The sequence below is a fragment of the Poecilia latipinna genome, unplaced genomic scaffold (assembly GCF_001443285.1).
Source record: "Poecilia latipinna isolate Pla-1442-1.1 unplaced genomic scaffold, P_latipinna-1.0 Scaffold141, whole genome shotgun sequence".
Taxonomy (NCBI): domain Eukaryota; kingdom Metazoa; phylum Chordata; class Actinopteri; order Cyprinodontiformes; family Poeciliidae; genus Poecilia; species Poecilia latipinna.
The window spans coordinates 236424-253598 of NW_015112757.1; the positions used below are offsets into that span (position 1 = coordinate 236424).

General features: G+C 42.5%; 1 protein-coding gene across 5 annotated transcripts in view; it reads right to left on the reverse strand.

The window, feature by feature from the left end:
* The window catches only part of tax1bp1a (Tax1 (human T-cell leukemia virus type I) binding protein 1a), a 35418-nt gene extending 18416 nt beyond the window's left edge, over positions 1–17002 (reverse strand). For 3 of the 5 annotated variants that reach the window (XR_001424541.1, XM_015028983.1, XM_015028981.1), the window contains exons 1-12: positions 16853–17002; positions 15942–16057; positions 14264–14478; positions 9434–9536; positions 8733–8923; positions 7381–7536; positions 3171–3319; positions 1940–2030; positions 1648–1833; positions 661–912; positions 357–548; positions 170–242 (exon numbers count right to left, since the gene is read on the reverse strand). Coding sequence is in view for 4 of the 5 variants with exons in the window: in XM_015028983.1 (XP_014884469.1) it covers positions 170–242; positions 357–548; positions 661–912; positions 1648–1833; positions 1940–2030; positions 3171–3319; positions 7381–7536; positions 8733–8923; positions 9434–9536; positions 14264–14452 (1582 nt within the window). In the remaining variant the exon portion in view is untranslated. The remainder of the gene's footprint in view (positions 1–169; positions 243–356; positions 549–660; positions 913–1647; positions 1834–1939; positions 2031–3170; positions 3320–7380; positions 7537–8732; positions 8924–9433; positions 9537–14263; positions 14479–15941; positions 16058–16852) is intronic. The other 2 variants (XM_015028984.1, XM_015028982.1) reach the window with 2 other exon arrangements.
* Positions 17003–17175: the final 173 nt, after the last annotated feature.

Below are 17175 nucleotides of genomic sequence, written 5' to 3' on the forward strand. Positions count from 1 at the left end.
GTGTGCGTGTGTGTGTGTGTGTGTGTGTGTGTATATGTGTGTGTATGTGTGTGTGTGTGTGCGTGTGTGTGTATATGTGTGTGTGTGTATATGTGTGTGTGTGCGTGTGTGTGTGTGTGTGTGTGTGTGTGTGTGTGCGCATGTGTTTTGGTGTGTGTAGCAGTCGCACCCTCAGTCGGAGACTCCGGACTGGAAACCAGCGGCTCCTGAGTCGTCTCTGTGGACACGTTTTTCTTTGACTCCTGCAATGAAACAATTTGAATTTTTGATTTAAGATTTAAAGGGAAGCAGGTTGGCTGTTCTCTCTGAATGTGTGTGTGTGTGTGTGTGTGTTTTTAAATGGATTTTAAACACACCATAATAACACCTTGTGACTCCGCAGTACTGAGCTTGGCCACCTGCCTGCGGAGGCGCTGACACTCCCGGTACTTCTCCTTGTAGTGCTCGGCAGCCATGTGGAGGCGCAGCTTCAGCTCCTCCACCTCCCTCTGAAGCTCCGCCTCCGCCTCTGACACCAGTGCCGCGCCGTCGCCATTCGTTCCGACGCCCTGGGATGCAAAAAAAATAAAAAATAGACGAGATCAGTGACGTGCGCTTCACGCATTAAATCCGGATTGAGCGTGAAGGAAGCAATCCCGAGAGCCGGGGGGGGTCACCGACCACCTCCTTGCGAGCGGTGCTCCTCATACGGTCCAGCTGGCTCTCCATGCGCTGGCACTCGGCCTGAGCGTCGGCCAGACTGGCCCGGAGCTTGTCGGCCTCGATGCGGGCACGGTACAGCTCGGTCATGGTGTGGTCGCGGGCGCCGGCCGAGTCCCGCAGCTCGGAGGAGAGCAGGGCGGCCTGCTGTCGGGACGCCTGCAGCTGCTCCTCGGCCTGACGGAGCTGCTCGCGTAGGCGGCTGAGCTCTGCCTAAACGCGTAATAGAGATATTAATGTTAATTAGATTAATTATACTCTAATCACCATTAATCGCTATGCCTAACTTTGTGAGCTTGAAATATAAATATGTACGCAGTTGTGGTTCTTGCAAGTATGGGGTTGTGGGCAAGCCCTTCCTCCTGCTGCATTCCAACGAATTGAAATGCAAGCAATTATCTTTTTTTATGTTGTTGTTGCAGAAGTACTCAACAGCAACTAATGGAAACTTACTCCACTACACACGCACACACACACAAGTAGTAACAAACTTGTTCGGGGAACCATTGAGAGATGAGATATATTTTATTCTCTAGTTCTTGGGTTTCCCACCCTTTGTGATGGCACCCTGGGCAACTGCCCATGTAGCCCTTATGAAAAACAGTAACTGTATGAACGTTAACAAAATCTAATGATAGTCAGTTTTCTAGGTTTTGTACTCAGGAAGGTTTATAGGCTGTATGCAACGCAAGAAAACTGACAAATGTGTAGCCTCTGTTGCTGTCTGCTATCGCATAAAACGTTCATCTTTCGCTGTCGTTTGTTGCCCCGTGTGTCAAGTAACCCTCCGCGGGGCAGGGGCTTTAAGGTCAAAATAATAGTTTGATTAATCTGCGTTTTGCGATATCAACATGTTAAAATTTTCAGATTAATCGCATGCGTTAATGCTGATGGCCCTAAGCCGAAATGGCAGCTTGTGTCACATTTCACAGTCCTGCGGTGCGAGACCTTGTCATGTCTGTGCTCCAGCAGCTCCCTCTCCAGACTGTCTCGCTGGGCAACGCAGGCCCTCAGCCTCTCCAGCTCCTCTTGGAACTGAGCGATGGTCACCTCCCTGTTCAGCTCCACCGCCTTCAGCATCTGCAGCTCGGCGCTCAGCTTGGTGTTCTCCAGCTCGGTGCTGCGCAGGTGAGCCTAGCGCGGGTCCAGAAGCAGAAGAGGAAAAAGTTCAGACCGGAGACGGAAACAAACGCCTCCATAGCTTTATGATGTGAGATGTTTCGTGTTTTTTTTTTTCCACCTTATAAAGATCTCTCTCATCCTTCTCGTTCTTCAGCTGGCTCTCTAGGGTGTCTCGCTCTGCTGTCAGCTTCTTCAGACGGTCTCGCAGACTGCATTAGATAAAAAAAGTCTCTGTAGTCTTAATATCGTTGTACAGAACATACTAAGGCTGGACGATACGGTCTAGAATTAATATCATATTATATTGAGCAGTTCACCTGGATAACGTCAAATGGACAATAACACCAACACCCCCCAAACCGTCTACTCCCCCTCCAGAAGTAAAGAATGTGATAGGCCAGCATAAATACTTCACAGTAATTGGGGTAATTGTGGTTTTTTGCAATTATTTTTATTGCCATTTAATGGTTTTAAAACTACAGAGTCTGCAAATAAATGAAGAAAACATGTACTTTTAGTTAAGAGTTATTGAACAAATAAGCACAACTGAACAAGTTTAGTTAGAAGTATAAAATAACTTCACTTCCAAAGTCCTAATTGAACCCAATATTTTACCAAACGATTGATGACACAACTTTATTTTTAGGGGAAATGCGCTGCAACCTCGAGACCTCTTGTGTCATGGCGCACATGACACAAGAGGTCTACAGAGACGGGAGTCTCCACAAGTTTTTTTTTTTTTTTTAGCTGTGTGCGCGGTTTACTAGGTTTTGTTAATTTTGTTTTTTTATGTGTGGTTTCGGACAACCCTCTCAACCATCCAGGCGACCACATCATTTTCCGCACTCCTGATCGTCATGCAGCTCGCGCTCATACTCCGAAAGGGTTAAGCCGTGGTCCCCTCGTGCTTACTTTTCAAAATAAAAACTCACGTCGCATTTTCAGGCAGCTCCCATACAGTCTTATCTCGATCAACTGTATGCTTCGACATTTTAAATTTTCCACATTTTCTCAATCTTAACGTCTCTTTTTCGCTTCTTGCTATTGATTGGATGGGGTGCAGTCACGTGACTTACAAGCGATACACGTACCGCAACCTCTTAAAAAAAAGAAAAAAAAAGATATTTAAAAACAGTCTGCATTTTCGACACGAATCGATAATTTTCAATTTATCATCCAGGCTTAGCACACGTAAGCCACGTTTGCAACACAACGTAGTCGAGCTGTTGTAGTTCCTCCACGGACTGTACTGGAATCATTTTTGACAGAACTGGTTTTTTCACCATTCATATCGGTACGGTGCCTTCGTCTCGAAGCTAGATGGTTACATATAAGGATTCCCGCCTCACCAGTCCAGCTCGGTCTCCTTCTGAAGGCCCCTCTGGGTGACTCCCAGCAGGTCCTCCTCCAGCTGCCGGACTCTGTCTTTGGCCTCCGTCAGCCTCCTCCGTACTTCTTCCCTTTCGTCGGAGAGTCCCTGCGACGAGCGCAGCAGCTCCTGGGGGGGCAAGAAGCGGCCAATCAGAGCAGCTGATACAGCGGCTTCAACTTGACGTGGTGACATCTTCCATGCTAATTAAATACTAACTAATTAATAAATTATTTTGTTCTTACTGGTTTTCAACATGATACCCAGGATGAGGCCAAAACCTAATTTTCCTTAATCAACACTCTAGATTTTTTCAGAGGTTTACACATTGATTAAGTTGGCTTTTAAATTTGGCTGTGTGTTAAAGGGCTATTTCACAATTTTTCTTGCCCTTAGAAGGGCCCTATTTCAAAAATCCATAACGTTGTGTCCTGCCAAGTCTGGACTGAACAATTCAAAACAAAATACAGACTTTGTAAAGCACAATTTACCTTCGGTGATTTGGCTGTGTTTTGTTTGCCAACTAAATCAGAGTGAATTTAACAAGCAAATGTTCTGATAAAAATTCTAATTATAGAAGTTATAGAGGTCTAAAGAGCTGTGTCTTTTTGGTTGAATGAGTGCAAATTTATCTGCGGGGTCTCCGTCAGAAACTGAAAAACCAAAAGCAATCACTGAAACTTAACAAACCCAAATCAAATCTCATTTATTTTTTTATTTTATTTATTTTAAGAACGAATGTGATTTGAAAAAAAATTAAATTAAAAGTCATTTACTTTGACAGAAACATTGAAGCGTTACTTTGTAACAGTATCTATAGATACTGTTACAAGGAAATTTGACTTTTTAAAATATCTAATATTTATATATATATATTTATACTGTGAAGGAACCTTCCCAAGTGGAGAGGTCAATATTGATAATTATGTAGTTTTTCCGTTTTAAATATCTAAAATAATATTGGCATACATATTTTTGCCTTAGTTGTACATCATTCAAAAATAGAAGGAAAATGATACAAGTTTTCAACATTTTTTCACAAATAAAATCTGGAAAATGTGGTGTGTATGTGGTCCCCCTTCTTCTAAAAAAAACGATGCACTACTTTGTGTTAGTCTGTCACATAAAGTCCCAATGAAAACATCTGAAACTCTAAAAGGAATATAAATATAAGACACTGTAAGGAACACACAGATGCAATAAATAAATAAATAAATAAAAAAAAGCTCTAGGTAACAAAAGAAAACATGAAGTCTGTTTTTTCCACATGGTGTGTGCCGGCTGAAGAACATCCTGTTTAAACTTGCTGCACATCGCTACCGAATGACTTTAAATCATCGACGGCTAATATTAGAAGTGACAGGACAGCATAGCTTCTCCACACGCCTTTCTTTCAGGAGCAAAAAAAAAAAAAAAAAAACGCACCCACTTTCTCTTCCCCAATACACACACATGCACGCACGCAGCTACAGCTGCACATTAAAAGGACATTTAGACTGTCAAACCCAGACGGCAACAATCAATCCCACATAGATAAGAGTCCAAATGCACTCATCGGTGCACACTAAGGCCCCGTCTCCCTCTGGGCTTGGCTCTACATGGATCGCTGTATGATTTTTTTTACGGCTGGCATTTGGGAAGCACTTTAGCAGTGCATAAAGACCTTATAAAAAGTGTAGTCGTAAAATTAGCAGCCACAAAATATGTACTTATGTTTTCATGTTAAACTCAAAGGGATATTTTCATCGGGAGAGCCACGAGCTGACGCGCCCTCCAACAAGTCGTATATCCACAGATGGACAAGGCTGTTGAATGAGAAGCGGCACGGTATTAATAATGTGTGTGTGTGTGTGTGCGCGTGTGTGTGCGCGTGTGTGCGCGCGTGTGTATTACCATTTAAATTTATGGCAATTTTGTCCTTCATAAAATAAGAGCAGCAGGCTAACTCAAAGCAGCCTGATCTCAACTCAGTGGACCTCAGCCCAGGGAGGTCCACCAGGGGGCGATATGAGACCAGATTCAAACTTTCAGAGCTCTTGGCAGATTTCAGTGTTTCACCTCTTTCTGCCAACCCCTCTGCTCTCCTAAAAACTGGAGCCGGTGCCAAGCCAGTTCTCATCAACTGAGCAATGCAGCAAATAATAAAAACCTCTACATGTGACTCATCGTGGGAAGAGGGAAAAGGATTGACAAACGTCCAGGTTACAGATTTCCCATTTCGAAATGTGAGTCAGTCTTTTGGTGATCTATCCCCTACAAAAGTAGCCCTGGAAGAGAAAGAAAGAGGCGAGGAAAAATAGTAGGAGAGCGGTGGCCGCCGAATCGCGTGACTGAGCTGTGTTTGTCCCTGAGGCTGGGCAGGGCTGTTTTTTCATAAAGGCGGTTTTGTGGACTACCCTCCTGTCATTCTGCACACACAGACTAAAAGGGTTTTTGCAAGCGGGTGGCATAATGAGCGTGTTTGTGTGTGTGTGTGTGTGTGTGTGTGTGTGTGTGTGTGTGTGTGTGTGTTTTGTGCGTGTGTGAAGGCAAACCCGAGGGGCCCCGGTGGCGTGCGACCTGAATGCGAGTGCGACGCCTTGGTGCGCGTGTGCGTTTGACGTCATGTTTGTTCACTCTGCGGTCGAGATGGCATCGTCGCTGACGCCAGATGCCCGGGAAAAAACTGTGTCCCAATTCCGTTCTGGACCACTGAGTCAGGTCGTTAAAGGAAGGAGTGGGAGACGAGGGGGGCGGAGAGGAAGGCACGCAAACACACACACACGCGCGCGCTCGTGCACACGCGCACGCACACACGCTCACATAGCAGCAGTTTGAAGTGTGTCTGTCAAACGTGGACGCAAATTATTCATAAATGTGCGGGACTTTGAAGTTTTCAGGTCAATGATCGCTGACGAGGACGCGGCTCCTAGCGGGAAGTGCTAGTGGCGTCTGGCTGTCCGTCTACAAATCCCTGTGAAAAAGCCAAGGTTTGGTGGCTCCAATTTTTTTTTTTTTTTTTTTAAACCATTTTCCAAATTTGGTTTGGCAAAACACTTCTGCACAATTCAACTGAAAATATTTTATTTTTTTAAAAAAAAGAACAAATCTGTTGAATTAAAACGTAGGGCTGATCGGCCAGAAAATTGCAATCGGTGCAACCCTATTGAAGAAGCTGCAATAACCATACAAATGCTTACACTAACACTTTGTACCAATAATTAACTATTTGCAATTGTTCAGTTTGAGCATTCAGTAAAAAAGGGTCACATTGCACCAAAGTGTCAATCTGGGACAAAAAAGAAAGCAAAGGCAGAACTTCACCACTTTAATGGTGCCTTGAAGACAATCATCATTAACTGAAGAAAATATTGCATCAGGGCGACAAAACAAAAACTGGATGTTTTCCAAAAATAAGGAGGGGGGGGGGAAATCCCTAGTTAGCTCTAGGAAGTTCTGTCAACCTCTTGTTGTGAGAACATCACCTCTATCGCATTTAAAGCAAAGGAGTTGCAGAACTGAATCATTTTCTTCCAAAGAAAACACCCAGGCCTAATTTGTGACTAGAATTTTCCTGTGTAGGACAATGTTATGGTCTGATGAAACCAGACTTACCATGCCCACAGCTAGACAATGTGGTGGGATAATCAAAAATTAACTAAATTTGACCAGAAAATCCCCGCGGTCACCAGAGAGGGGGGCTGTGGCCACGAGACGCCTTGGCAAATCCGGTGAGGTTTGAAGAACGTCAGCGAGACACAGTCAGCAAATACTGTCAAATCGAGAAAACTCAATACTGAAACTGGATGGAAGGGTACTTCCACAAAGTTCTAGTTTAAGTGCGTGGGAACTTGCATGACCAGGCTGTTAGGGTTTTTTTTTTATTTTTTTTTTAACCCCCTTCTTTTGCCCCCAGGCAAACGCCTGTTATTTATTCTACATGATAAATGTCATATTAAACTGGATACCTGAAATGATTTACTATGATCTACATTTTTTAATACATAAAAAGCTGGACTTTTAACAGGGGTGTGTGCACTTCTGAGATCCACGGCGCACACACACACACACTGAAACTGTCCCACTTTCGGTCTCGACATCATCCAAACGGCTTATAATTTAAACGAGTGGTTGCGCGCGCAGATGCGCACAAACGGTGTGCTTTCGCTCGCTCGGCAACATGTCAGACCACTCTGCCTCGTCTGTCTGACCTGGTTGTGTGTCCGCAGAAGGCAACACGTCTCCCTCTCCTGCTCCCTCTCCTTGACCAGTTGCTTCTGCTCCTCCTGCAGCTGTTGTTTCTCCTCCTGCAGGAGGCGCATGGCCTTCAGCAGCTCCCTGCGCTCCTGCTGTGCCTCCTCCACACGCTGTCAGACACAAGGAGACAAAACAACCATAATGTGGCGCCAGTATCTGGAGATCCGGAGTTTTAATGTATCTTTTCTTGTTTTCTTTAATAGGTTCTGTGAGTGTCATGGCAAAGAAACTCTCCAAAGCATTCAGCAGCGACCTTTATGGGTTGTAAAGGTACGGTGCAACAGCAGAAAGAAGCAAACGCCAAAACTTGACATTTACTCATTTTAAACTGAAAAACAAACCTTGACATATTTAGCTCAAAACTGAAGAGCATCTTTCCTGGTATTAACATAAAACAATAAAAGTGTTTGCTTCAATTCATTTTTCATACTGAATGAAAGCGCTGAATAACGTCTCCCAGTGTGGCAATTCAAAATACACCCAGCAAGAAAGAATAAATACGCAAATTGCTTGACATAAAACGCTATTACATCATTATAGGGCCTGCCAGATTCCACCACTTGCTGGGTAAACACAAGCTGGAGGGTCTTCAGCATCCTGCAAATCAGCATTACAAACATCCTTGCACTCATTTGGCGTGGAGCGCTTCAGACAGAAGATTAATCGACTTATTTTTTATTGTGGAATCTATAGCAATAGAAACACACACACGTTCCAAGTTTGACTTCTAGTACCCATGACAACTATGTAGTACTGAGGCAGTACACATACATACAGTCACACGTATCCTTATATGCCAAAAATAAGAATAAGTGTTTGTTCTTTAAAGCAAAGATTATGGATGTGGAATCGTCCAGTTTATTATGTTTGGCAAGTTTTAAAACTAGCAAAAAATGTAAAAAAATAAAATAAAATAAAACAAGAAAGTAAACCATCCCTTTAATTTAATTTTGTACAGATAGCTACATATTGCTCATATGTTAAATATGGAAACAAAACAAAAAGAAGCAGCTGCTCCAATCATATTTTATTTTTTAACAAATATATATGGGGAAAAAAGCCAGAAAATAGGCCATTTGAAACACAGTGGTGCCATTCTGCCAGACGAAGAGAACCCGATTGTACGAATGCAGCAGGAGAGTTGGACTGATTCAGCCCAGAGGGCCGAGGAGCTGAAATAGGACAAAGATATAATGCCATGTGTCTGCCGCCGCCTAAAAAAAAGGCAGCTGATGATGTCAGAGTTGACTGCTTGGAGGTCAAGAGCAGAAAGACCAAATATAAGCAACGGTCGTGTGTGGTCTACCTCTAGCAGGCCGGTCTTGGTGGTAACGACCAGTATGTCTGAGTTGCTGTCCTCCTCTGTGACAGTCAGCAGCTCCTCGGTGGGCGTGGCGGACCTGAACTGGAAGGGCGTGCTGGCACCTCTGATGTCCCCCGCGTGAGTGACGTAACAGAACTGGTAAAACTCCCCGTCCGACTTGGGGACATAGTAACCTGCGAGGGAGCAAGAAATCGGAGTTGCAGTATTAAAATTGTGTTTTATTTCCAACCAGCTTTGACATTAATACAAACAAGTGTTTCTGTCTATATTTACAACAAGTCCTTCGCATGCTGACACATCAAACAGCCTGTATTTACTCTGAGATTCAACCGGCGCTTTACGCTCTCCTCTCAGAAACGGAGCGGCGTCGAGCCAGTAGCCGGCCGCTTTTACTGACTCCCAACGCACCGCAGTGTGAACTCATATTTTCACTGGGTAATATCTGACCATTCCAGGTCCAGTAAAAAAAACCAGTCCGCAGACCCTCAGCGTGAGTGTGTGTGTGTGTGTGTGTGGTAGGAGAGGTGCGCGGGTCCCAGGCCGTCGTTTGCGGTCGTTCTCCCTTATTAAATAAAAGTGCTGGTTTTTATATGCACCGTAAAATGGAGGAGTTACTTTGGAATACCCAGGCTCTGTATAGTGGTTTCCGTAATAATGTGTGTGTGGATCTCTTGAGTATGTACCTTGAAACACAACAGTCCTGTGCACAGTACTTCCCGGCTCGTAGTTCTCCGGCATGGGAGACCAAAGGAAGGTGTAATAATCTCTGGCTGTGCTCCAACCCACCTGGGGAAGCAGCGTGCATAAAAAAAGATTTTAAATTTGAAGATTCATACAGTCCAAATATTGATTTTTTTTTTTTTTTGATACTTGTATTACTTTTTACTTTCTGTCTGGGTGACTCAGCTCTACAAGTTCTTTTCTTCTACAAATGACAACTTTAAAAGCGTGGCTTCATGTATTCAGGTCCCTTTATTTCAAATAAACATAAAGAAATCCAGGGAAAACGCTAAGGAGGAGTGCACCAATCGATCGGCCCCGATTTCCTTAACTTCAGTAGATTGCCGATCTGCCGATATTTACATGAGAAACCAATCCATCTGTTTCCGCAAAGGCCTGAAAATCAACCACTGGCCACTTTTGCTCTGCCGTGAAAATCTGCATGTGCACAGTTAACAACAGTCGCCCCTCTGTTGCTGACTTAGCGACTTTTCAAACAAATAAATCAGTGTCAGCAGGTCAGGCTTATTAAGGCGGGCTGATCAGACAGAAAGCACTCCTATTTAAACCATAGCATACCTATGCGTTACAATGGCCCAGTCAAAGTCCAGGCCTAAATCTAATTAAGAATTTGTGGCAAGAAATAAAAGATAACATCCAGTGATGCTATCTGATCGAGACTGAGTTAACGCTTGCAGGTAGGGAGGGACCCTATCTGCTAACATACAATTATTTTGTGTTGCACATGCAGAATAAATTGTATGAGTAATTGTTGCCAAAGATGGTTGAGCAAAGCATTGATTCAATAATGCTGAATACATGTATGTGCATGCCAACACTTTTGAAGATCGCTTGTTTATTTTTAACTTTCGAACATTTTCAGAACCACAACAGAGACATGCACCGGATTTTTTTGGTCAATCACATAAAATCCTAATAATATACAAGACGCTCATGGTTGTAAATTGTCAAAGTCGTAGGAGAGGATGGACGGATGGACAGACACCTGGACTGAAAGACGGACGGACAGGTGGATGGAGTAACTGTGCCTCCAAACGTTGTTTCGATTGGTCAGTTTGACTTTATAAGTTCAGTCAGTGATGAATAAAAGAAAAATAGGAAAAAGGAGGAGCTGGTTTTTTTTACCCCCCCTGGAAATAATTTCTCGTTTTCTTAAGTCAGTCATGTACCACCAAACGTTCAAGTTAAATGTGTGGCACAACTCAATCACGTGGTCCTATAAAAAATGTTAAAAAATAAAATAGTTGAATATAAATATATATTAAAATTAATATATGGAATAAGAATTATAATTCAGTCACATTGTCTAGTTCACTTAAATGAAATAGGGTGGACAAAGTCGTTGCACGGTTCAATTAAAAAAAAAAGAAGAACAATCTAAATATCCTGCTGTTAATATCCCAGCTGGCTAATAAACAATTACTTTAATAATTAATACAATGGAAAACAGTTTTATTGAAATGTTGAGTTACTTACACCAATCCCATAAAAGTATTTAGACTTTCAAACTGTAAATCAACTGAACTACAGGAAGCATTTGTCAAAAGTGTCAGTTTTAAACGCATTGTTTCCTTAAACATAATCGCTGCATCACCCCACCCCACCAACACACATCACATCTCGGCTGCAAAGCGCCAGTAGCAGTCAGCGTGAAGCCCTGCGCCAAGAACATTCTTTTCCACCTCCACTGGTGTCTCAGCCATGAGCTCGGCACTTCAGTGGCCTCGCTCCAGCCTTTGCTTGTGCGGTCATGTGTGTGTTTGCACAAGACAAGAAGAGAAGAAAAAAAAAGGCATCAATAATTTTGCTAATTGCAGAGGTGAGGTTGACTGACGTTTGCTTAGACGTGGAGTAGCATTCCAGGAGAAGAGTGATGTTATAAAATAATCACAGGTAAGGCAGCTATCAATCACTCAAGGCCAAGTGAGAGGGGACAGCCCGATGACACGTTAATTATACGCTCGTGCAACGGGTTTCTCCCTGCCGACCCGGCGAAACATGCCGCAACTGAAAACCTTCCGGGGTTTCCTTTTTGTTTGTCGGAGTGGTGTAAGAGTGGGAGAGTTAAAAACTTGGAAATGTGAGCGGGAGTTCTAAAATGTATCCCCCCATGCCTAAAAAAAGAAAAACACACTCGGAAAACAAACGCTGTGTTATAGACGCGTGTTTAAGATGTACACTGACCATGTTTACCGTGTACACACAGCATGTGAATACTGCTGGAGGGCAACACCGTCCAGGAACGTGTTTGTTGCATCAGAATCCCTGTATCAGTGTGCTTGCATGACCACTTTTAGCCACTAGGAGGCGTCTGTACTCAACTTAAACCCACCGTTCCTGCCTGCTCTGAGTCATGCTGACAGCAGATCTCAGCTCTGCTGCTCAGTCTGGCTCTCTCACAGGTAGCGCAAAAAGATGGGATGGGAAAGAGGAAGAAAATATTCTCTCCCTGAGTCAGACCTGAGAAAAGTTTTTGCCTCTGGGAAGACATAAACCTTCATGCTAAAGACTAGTATTAACAGCTTTGGAGTGTGAAAGTCAACTGTAATCAGTTTTGTTTTTAAAAATTCCCCAGCGTCGTAACTCAAACTGAAACTTGCTGGCATCGCTTAAAATGTGCATCATTTGTGAAAGATCATAAGATTTTTTTTTTTTTTGGGGGCGGAGGGGAATGGCGCTTTATTTACAGTGCCTTCTCTTTTGTACTACTTGAACTTTTTGTGAGACCAACACAAAGTAGCGCTTACCTGTAAAGCGAAAGCAAAATGAAAGATGGTTTTTACATTCTTTTTACATACAAATCTAAAAAGGCGTGGTGTGTATTTGTGTATTTGTTTCCACACAATCCCGTGGAACCGACTGCGGTCAGACGACACGTGTAATAATTAAAGTGGCAATCTTAGTACAAATCCAGCTGTTCTGCAAAGGCCTCAGAGGTGTGTTGAGAACATTAGTGAACACACAGAGTCACAAAGAGCAAACACAGACATACACTGGGTTATAAAACAATCTCCCAAACACTGAGCATCTCAAAAGAGTTTTACTCAAAAGTGAAAAAAGCAGGGAACAACTACAAACTTACTGAGGTATGGATATTTAACTAAGCTAACAGGCTGAGTCAGGTCAGTTGGCAGAGTCCCACGGATCAGTTTGAAGAATTTGAAAGCAAAACACAACATGAGGATGCATTCACACGATAGGCACATGTGATCAGACGTTTTCGTGGCAGTCAGAACCAGGCAACTCCGATCTTTCCACCCCCAAAAAGTCTGATTTGTGCCATTCCTGTGTGGTACTAACTCGGATGCGTATGCGGCAGTTTGTAAAGCGTTTGTGTCACATCGCATTTTACGTCATCTGGCTGCACATCCAAACCGCACTTCTCCACAGGATGCTCCACAAAAGGCCGTTGCTATTAGAGTTGTGCTTTGTTTTTGATTTTTTTCCTGGTGTCCTTCGTCTTGTTATGATCATGTGACAATACCGTCGGCTCCCATTGCTGAACAACTTTAAAGTTGATCCATCGACGGCGGCGGCCATTTTTACTTTCGTAAAGAGTGCGCTTCTGTGTGACTTCTGCCTTCTTCTACTTATGCGGGTTGCTTTAGGGTCTTAAACCATTTGAAAACAAAAATTTGATTGCGATCGGATTTAATTTGTACAATGAATGACAAAAAAACAAAACAAAACAAAACAAAAAACTAACTGGAATTGACTCAGTAGAAGTCCAGACATGAATAAATGAAAGAACCTGTGTCATGATTTATAAGCTGCTCTATACAGATGAGCTTAAGCTGTTTTGCAAAGAATGTGCAAAACTATTAGTAGTTATGTGTGAAGTCTGCAGAAACGTGTGGTTTTACAAAGAGTTTACATGAGGAGCTAAGGACTATATTTTCCTTTTCCTTCTACATAACATATATGCACCACTTTTTGCTATTCTAGCACACTTATTCCCAATAAAGTACAGTAAATGTTGTTTCGGTTTAATGGGTATAAAGACGGCGGCAAGACTTTGCAACTATAAAATAAGGTCCTAATGAACGCAAAAAAGACAGGCACATACGTCAAAGAGGATTAAAAATCTACGGTCTGCTTGTTCCCTGACATGGAGCTCTGACCATCAAACGGGTTTCTTTAGCATGGATTACCATAATTACATTTTCCAATCCACAAGTTTTTTTTTTGTTTTTTTGTTTTGTTTTTCCAAATAAACTCAGCATCTTTATTCCTTCTTAATTGAACTGGTGGATTTGAAGTCAGTGCTTTAAAACTACGATAAAACGTTTGTCTTTTGTCTTTACGAGACATTAAGTTTCCCAGCTCCCATTTCCTGTTAATTACGTGTGAGATTTGATGGCCCTGATAAAAGAGTCCAAGCAGAGAAGGGAAATGGGCTGATGGAAAGTCAACGGAAGGCGGATCGGGGGGCACATGTGAAATGATGGAAAGGGAAGGGGTCTTAATAAGAATCAGAGTGCTTCGTAAAGAGGGCCAAATGTGTGCAAGCAGCCCACCGTGTATACTCGTCCTTGTTCTGCCGGCAGAACAACCACACCAAAGCTTGCGGTAGGCTTTCAGGCTTGTAGTGACGAATCATTACTGTCGGGGCGGATGCACGTGTTAATGTGCTAAGTGCAAAACTACGGGCAATTAATGCGACCCTAACACTTGTTTGTACCACCAGAAACCTGCGTAAATGGCTGCGATTTCAAAAAGCAAATAAAAATATCGAACATTGAGAGCAAAAGTAAACTGCATTAACCGAATACCTTGAAGATGCCCACCCAGTCCTTGGGGTGGGGAGTAATGTAAGGGGTCAGCGTGTAACGGCACTCCAAGGGGGCCTGCGGCAGGAAACTCTTCCCCACGTTCTGGAAGATGACATGAGCGAAGTTGGATGTTTCCATGATGCTGACGCTGCAGCCAGGCGATGAGTCCACCACCTGGAATGATGACATCCTGCCCTGCTGGTCACTTCATTTGCCTGGATGTGAGAAAAACAGAAGAGAAACAGTAGGAGGAGATTGTATTCTTTTCCCTTCGCACATATATCAGTTTGCATAAGTCTTCCTTTGAATCGTTGTCACATTATAGCCATAAACGTCAATGTATTCAATCAGGATTTAGTGTGGCAGGTCATCAGAAGACGTTACTGGGGGTCTGTTCTCATTATGCTTAGAGTATGATATTTATTTATAGATGTATGGAGGACCACAATTTAGTATTTCCTGACTTTACTCTGTGTGGTACTGTTCCTACTGTGGCTGCGGGTAAATACTTGGGACGCTATACATCTGATAATATGGCTTTTCAAATGAAATGCAAAATCATGTATGCACAAGTTAATATGCTGAGACGTAAATTTTGCACGTCCGTTGTTCCGGTGAAAACTGGGCACTTTAAATAAGCCTATTGTCTCCCAGTGTACACTGGCCATTTGTGGAGGAGCTGCAGAGAAAGCAACATTCAGAAACTCACTGTAGCATACAAGGCTGGAATTAGGTTGATGCTTAAAATGCTAAGATGGAGCAGTGTAAGTTAAACGTTTGTTACTGTTGGTCAACCCACTCGTCATGCTACAATGCAGAATCTCACGGGCGTACAGTTGACTAAACAAATAGTGTAATTGTATCCCTGACAGATTCTCTCCATTTAGCTCAGTCATGTTTTATTCAAAGTCCTGGAATCATTGGCGCTTTAGCCTTCGTGTAGATTTGTGACATTGTGGGTTTGATTTGATGCTTTATTTTAATGTTTCGCTATGGACCCATATGCGTCGCCAATAAAAGGTTCTATAAGGCATTGACTCGTCCACCATCTTGCAACCATATAATCCACTTCTAAAAGGTAAGTTAATAAAAGGGATCTTACTCTTCAATAAAACAATTACCAGAAGGAAACTTTGCTACCAGCAAATCAATCATTTCTTAATAGCCAAGGGTCCAGGCCCTCTGTATGAAATGAAGCATAGAACAAATGCTTTTTGTTTTGTCTTTTTTTTGTTTTATTTACCCAGCTAGTGATAACCAAACATTGAGTATTAACAAGTCTTTACACTACAGGGTTTCCCCCAGAAAACCTGCGTAGCCCAGTGGTAGAGACACTATGCCAGTCCACTAGCGGCCCACCGTGTTTTTGTGTTAAAAAATGTTCAACAGTACAAAAATTCTGAGGTGCACAAGTTGGGATCATAATTTGGAAATAGTAGCATATGAAGCCAAAGGAGAGGTGCAGGGACAGCCCTCACACCCATGTCTATTAAACCATCTTTACTGTCTCTGTTCTTTGCAAAGATATATATATATATATATATATATATATTTAAAATAAGACACTTACCCTGGTGGGGGGCCAAGTAAAGCCTGGTGGCCCACCAGGATTATATTACACTGGGAGAAACCTTGCCTTAGTTTTTCCAGTCAAAGTTGTAATAATCATATGTATTACCTTGCATGTGAAAACTGTTGAGTAATTTCTCCTCTGTGGCTCTGAGGGAGTTCAGTCAAGTCAAAGATGATTTCATGGTGACACAAAGTTCTGTTCCTTTACCAGGTGGTAAAAGGCTGGAAAATAATTATAAATATGGTTTATTATAATATGAAAGACCTTGTTTCCATTTCTCTGTTCCCGGATAGGGAACTTGAATGAAGTGTTTGATAACTAGGATCAGTTGAAATATATCTATGATTGGATTCAATTGACCATTTTTCTTTTTGTAAAGTGCCATAAAGTGCCACAACAGCATGTACTTCCATGCACTTTTTGAGCACTAGGATGGATGAATTATGGACTTAGACAATAAGATGGGGAATAAATCTGGCAATTAAGAAAAAATATTCTATGTAAATTTTCTTCATTCCATACTTTTTCAGACTTGAAAACTCCAATACTTTTCCAAACTGTGTAGGAAAATTGTAAAGGGAAGCTTAGGTTGATGGTAAAGAAACAAACACTTGTGAATGTATGCAGCTTTTTGACATCCCTGCCATCCTGTAATTTCACTCTGGAACCACAAAAAGGCAAAACATTCTATCAACGCATTACATTTTATAATGACTCCACCCCAGGAATAAACATGTTAAATATTATACAGAAATGCACATTTCAAAGCTGTAACATTACAGACAGAAGCGAAGTTAGATCCACGACCGAGCAGCTAAAATACACTTCGGCCGAGTGAACTGTAGCTAAAGCAACCTAAAGCTTATCTCATTAAAGGTGGCTAACATTAGCTTGTGGACGGGCCATGTTGTGTCAAGTCACTAGCTAGCTAAGCATCATCCTCTTTGGGCGGCGAGCTCGATGACACATGACGCACAAACACACACGAGCCAGTTTAGCATGAAAATAAACCTTACCTCTATTAAATGGCTTGTACTTATAAAGAAACAGAGACTTTCTTCGTCGTATCTCTGTGTTTATTTTTCCCCACTCTCAGCTCTGACGCTGATGCGTCTCTTCCTGAGAGAGGGAGAGATGATGATGCTGAGCTGCTGCACCAGTGATGCTGCGAGGGCCGGTGGGGGGAACCGGAACACCCCGACTAGAAACAACGCCTAAATATTATTATCATAACAAACTTTTACTGTTTATGATAAACTTATAAATTAGCTTTTTTTTCCTATTCATTCAAAATAAAATACTGCGTAATATTGTGGTTTTTGCAGCTACATACCGTCAG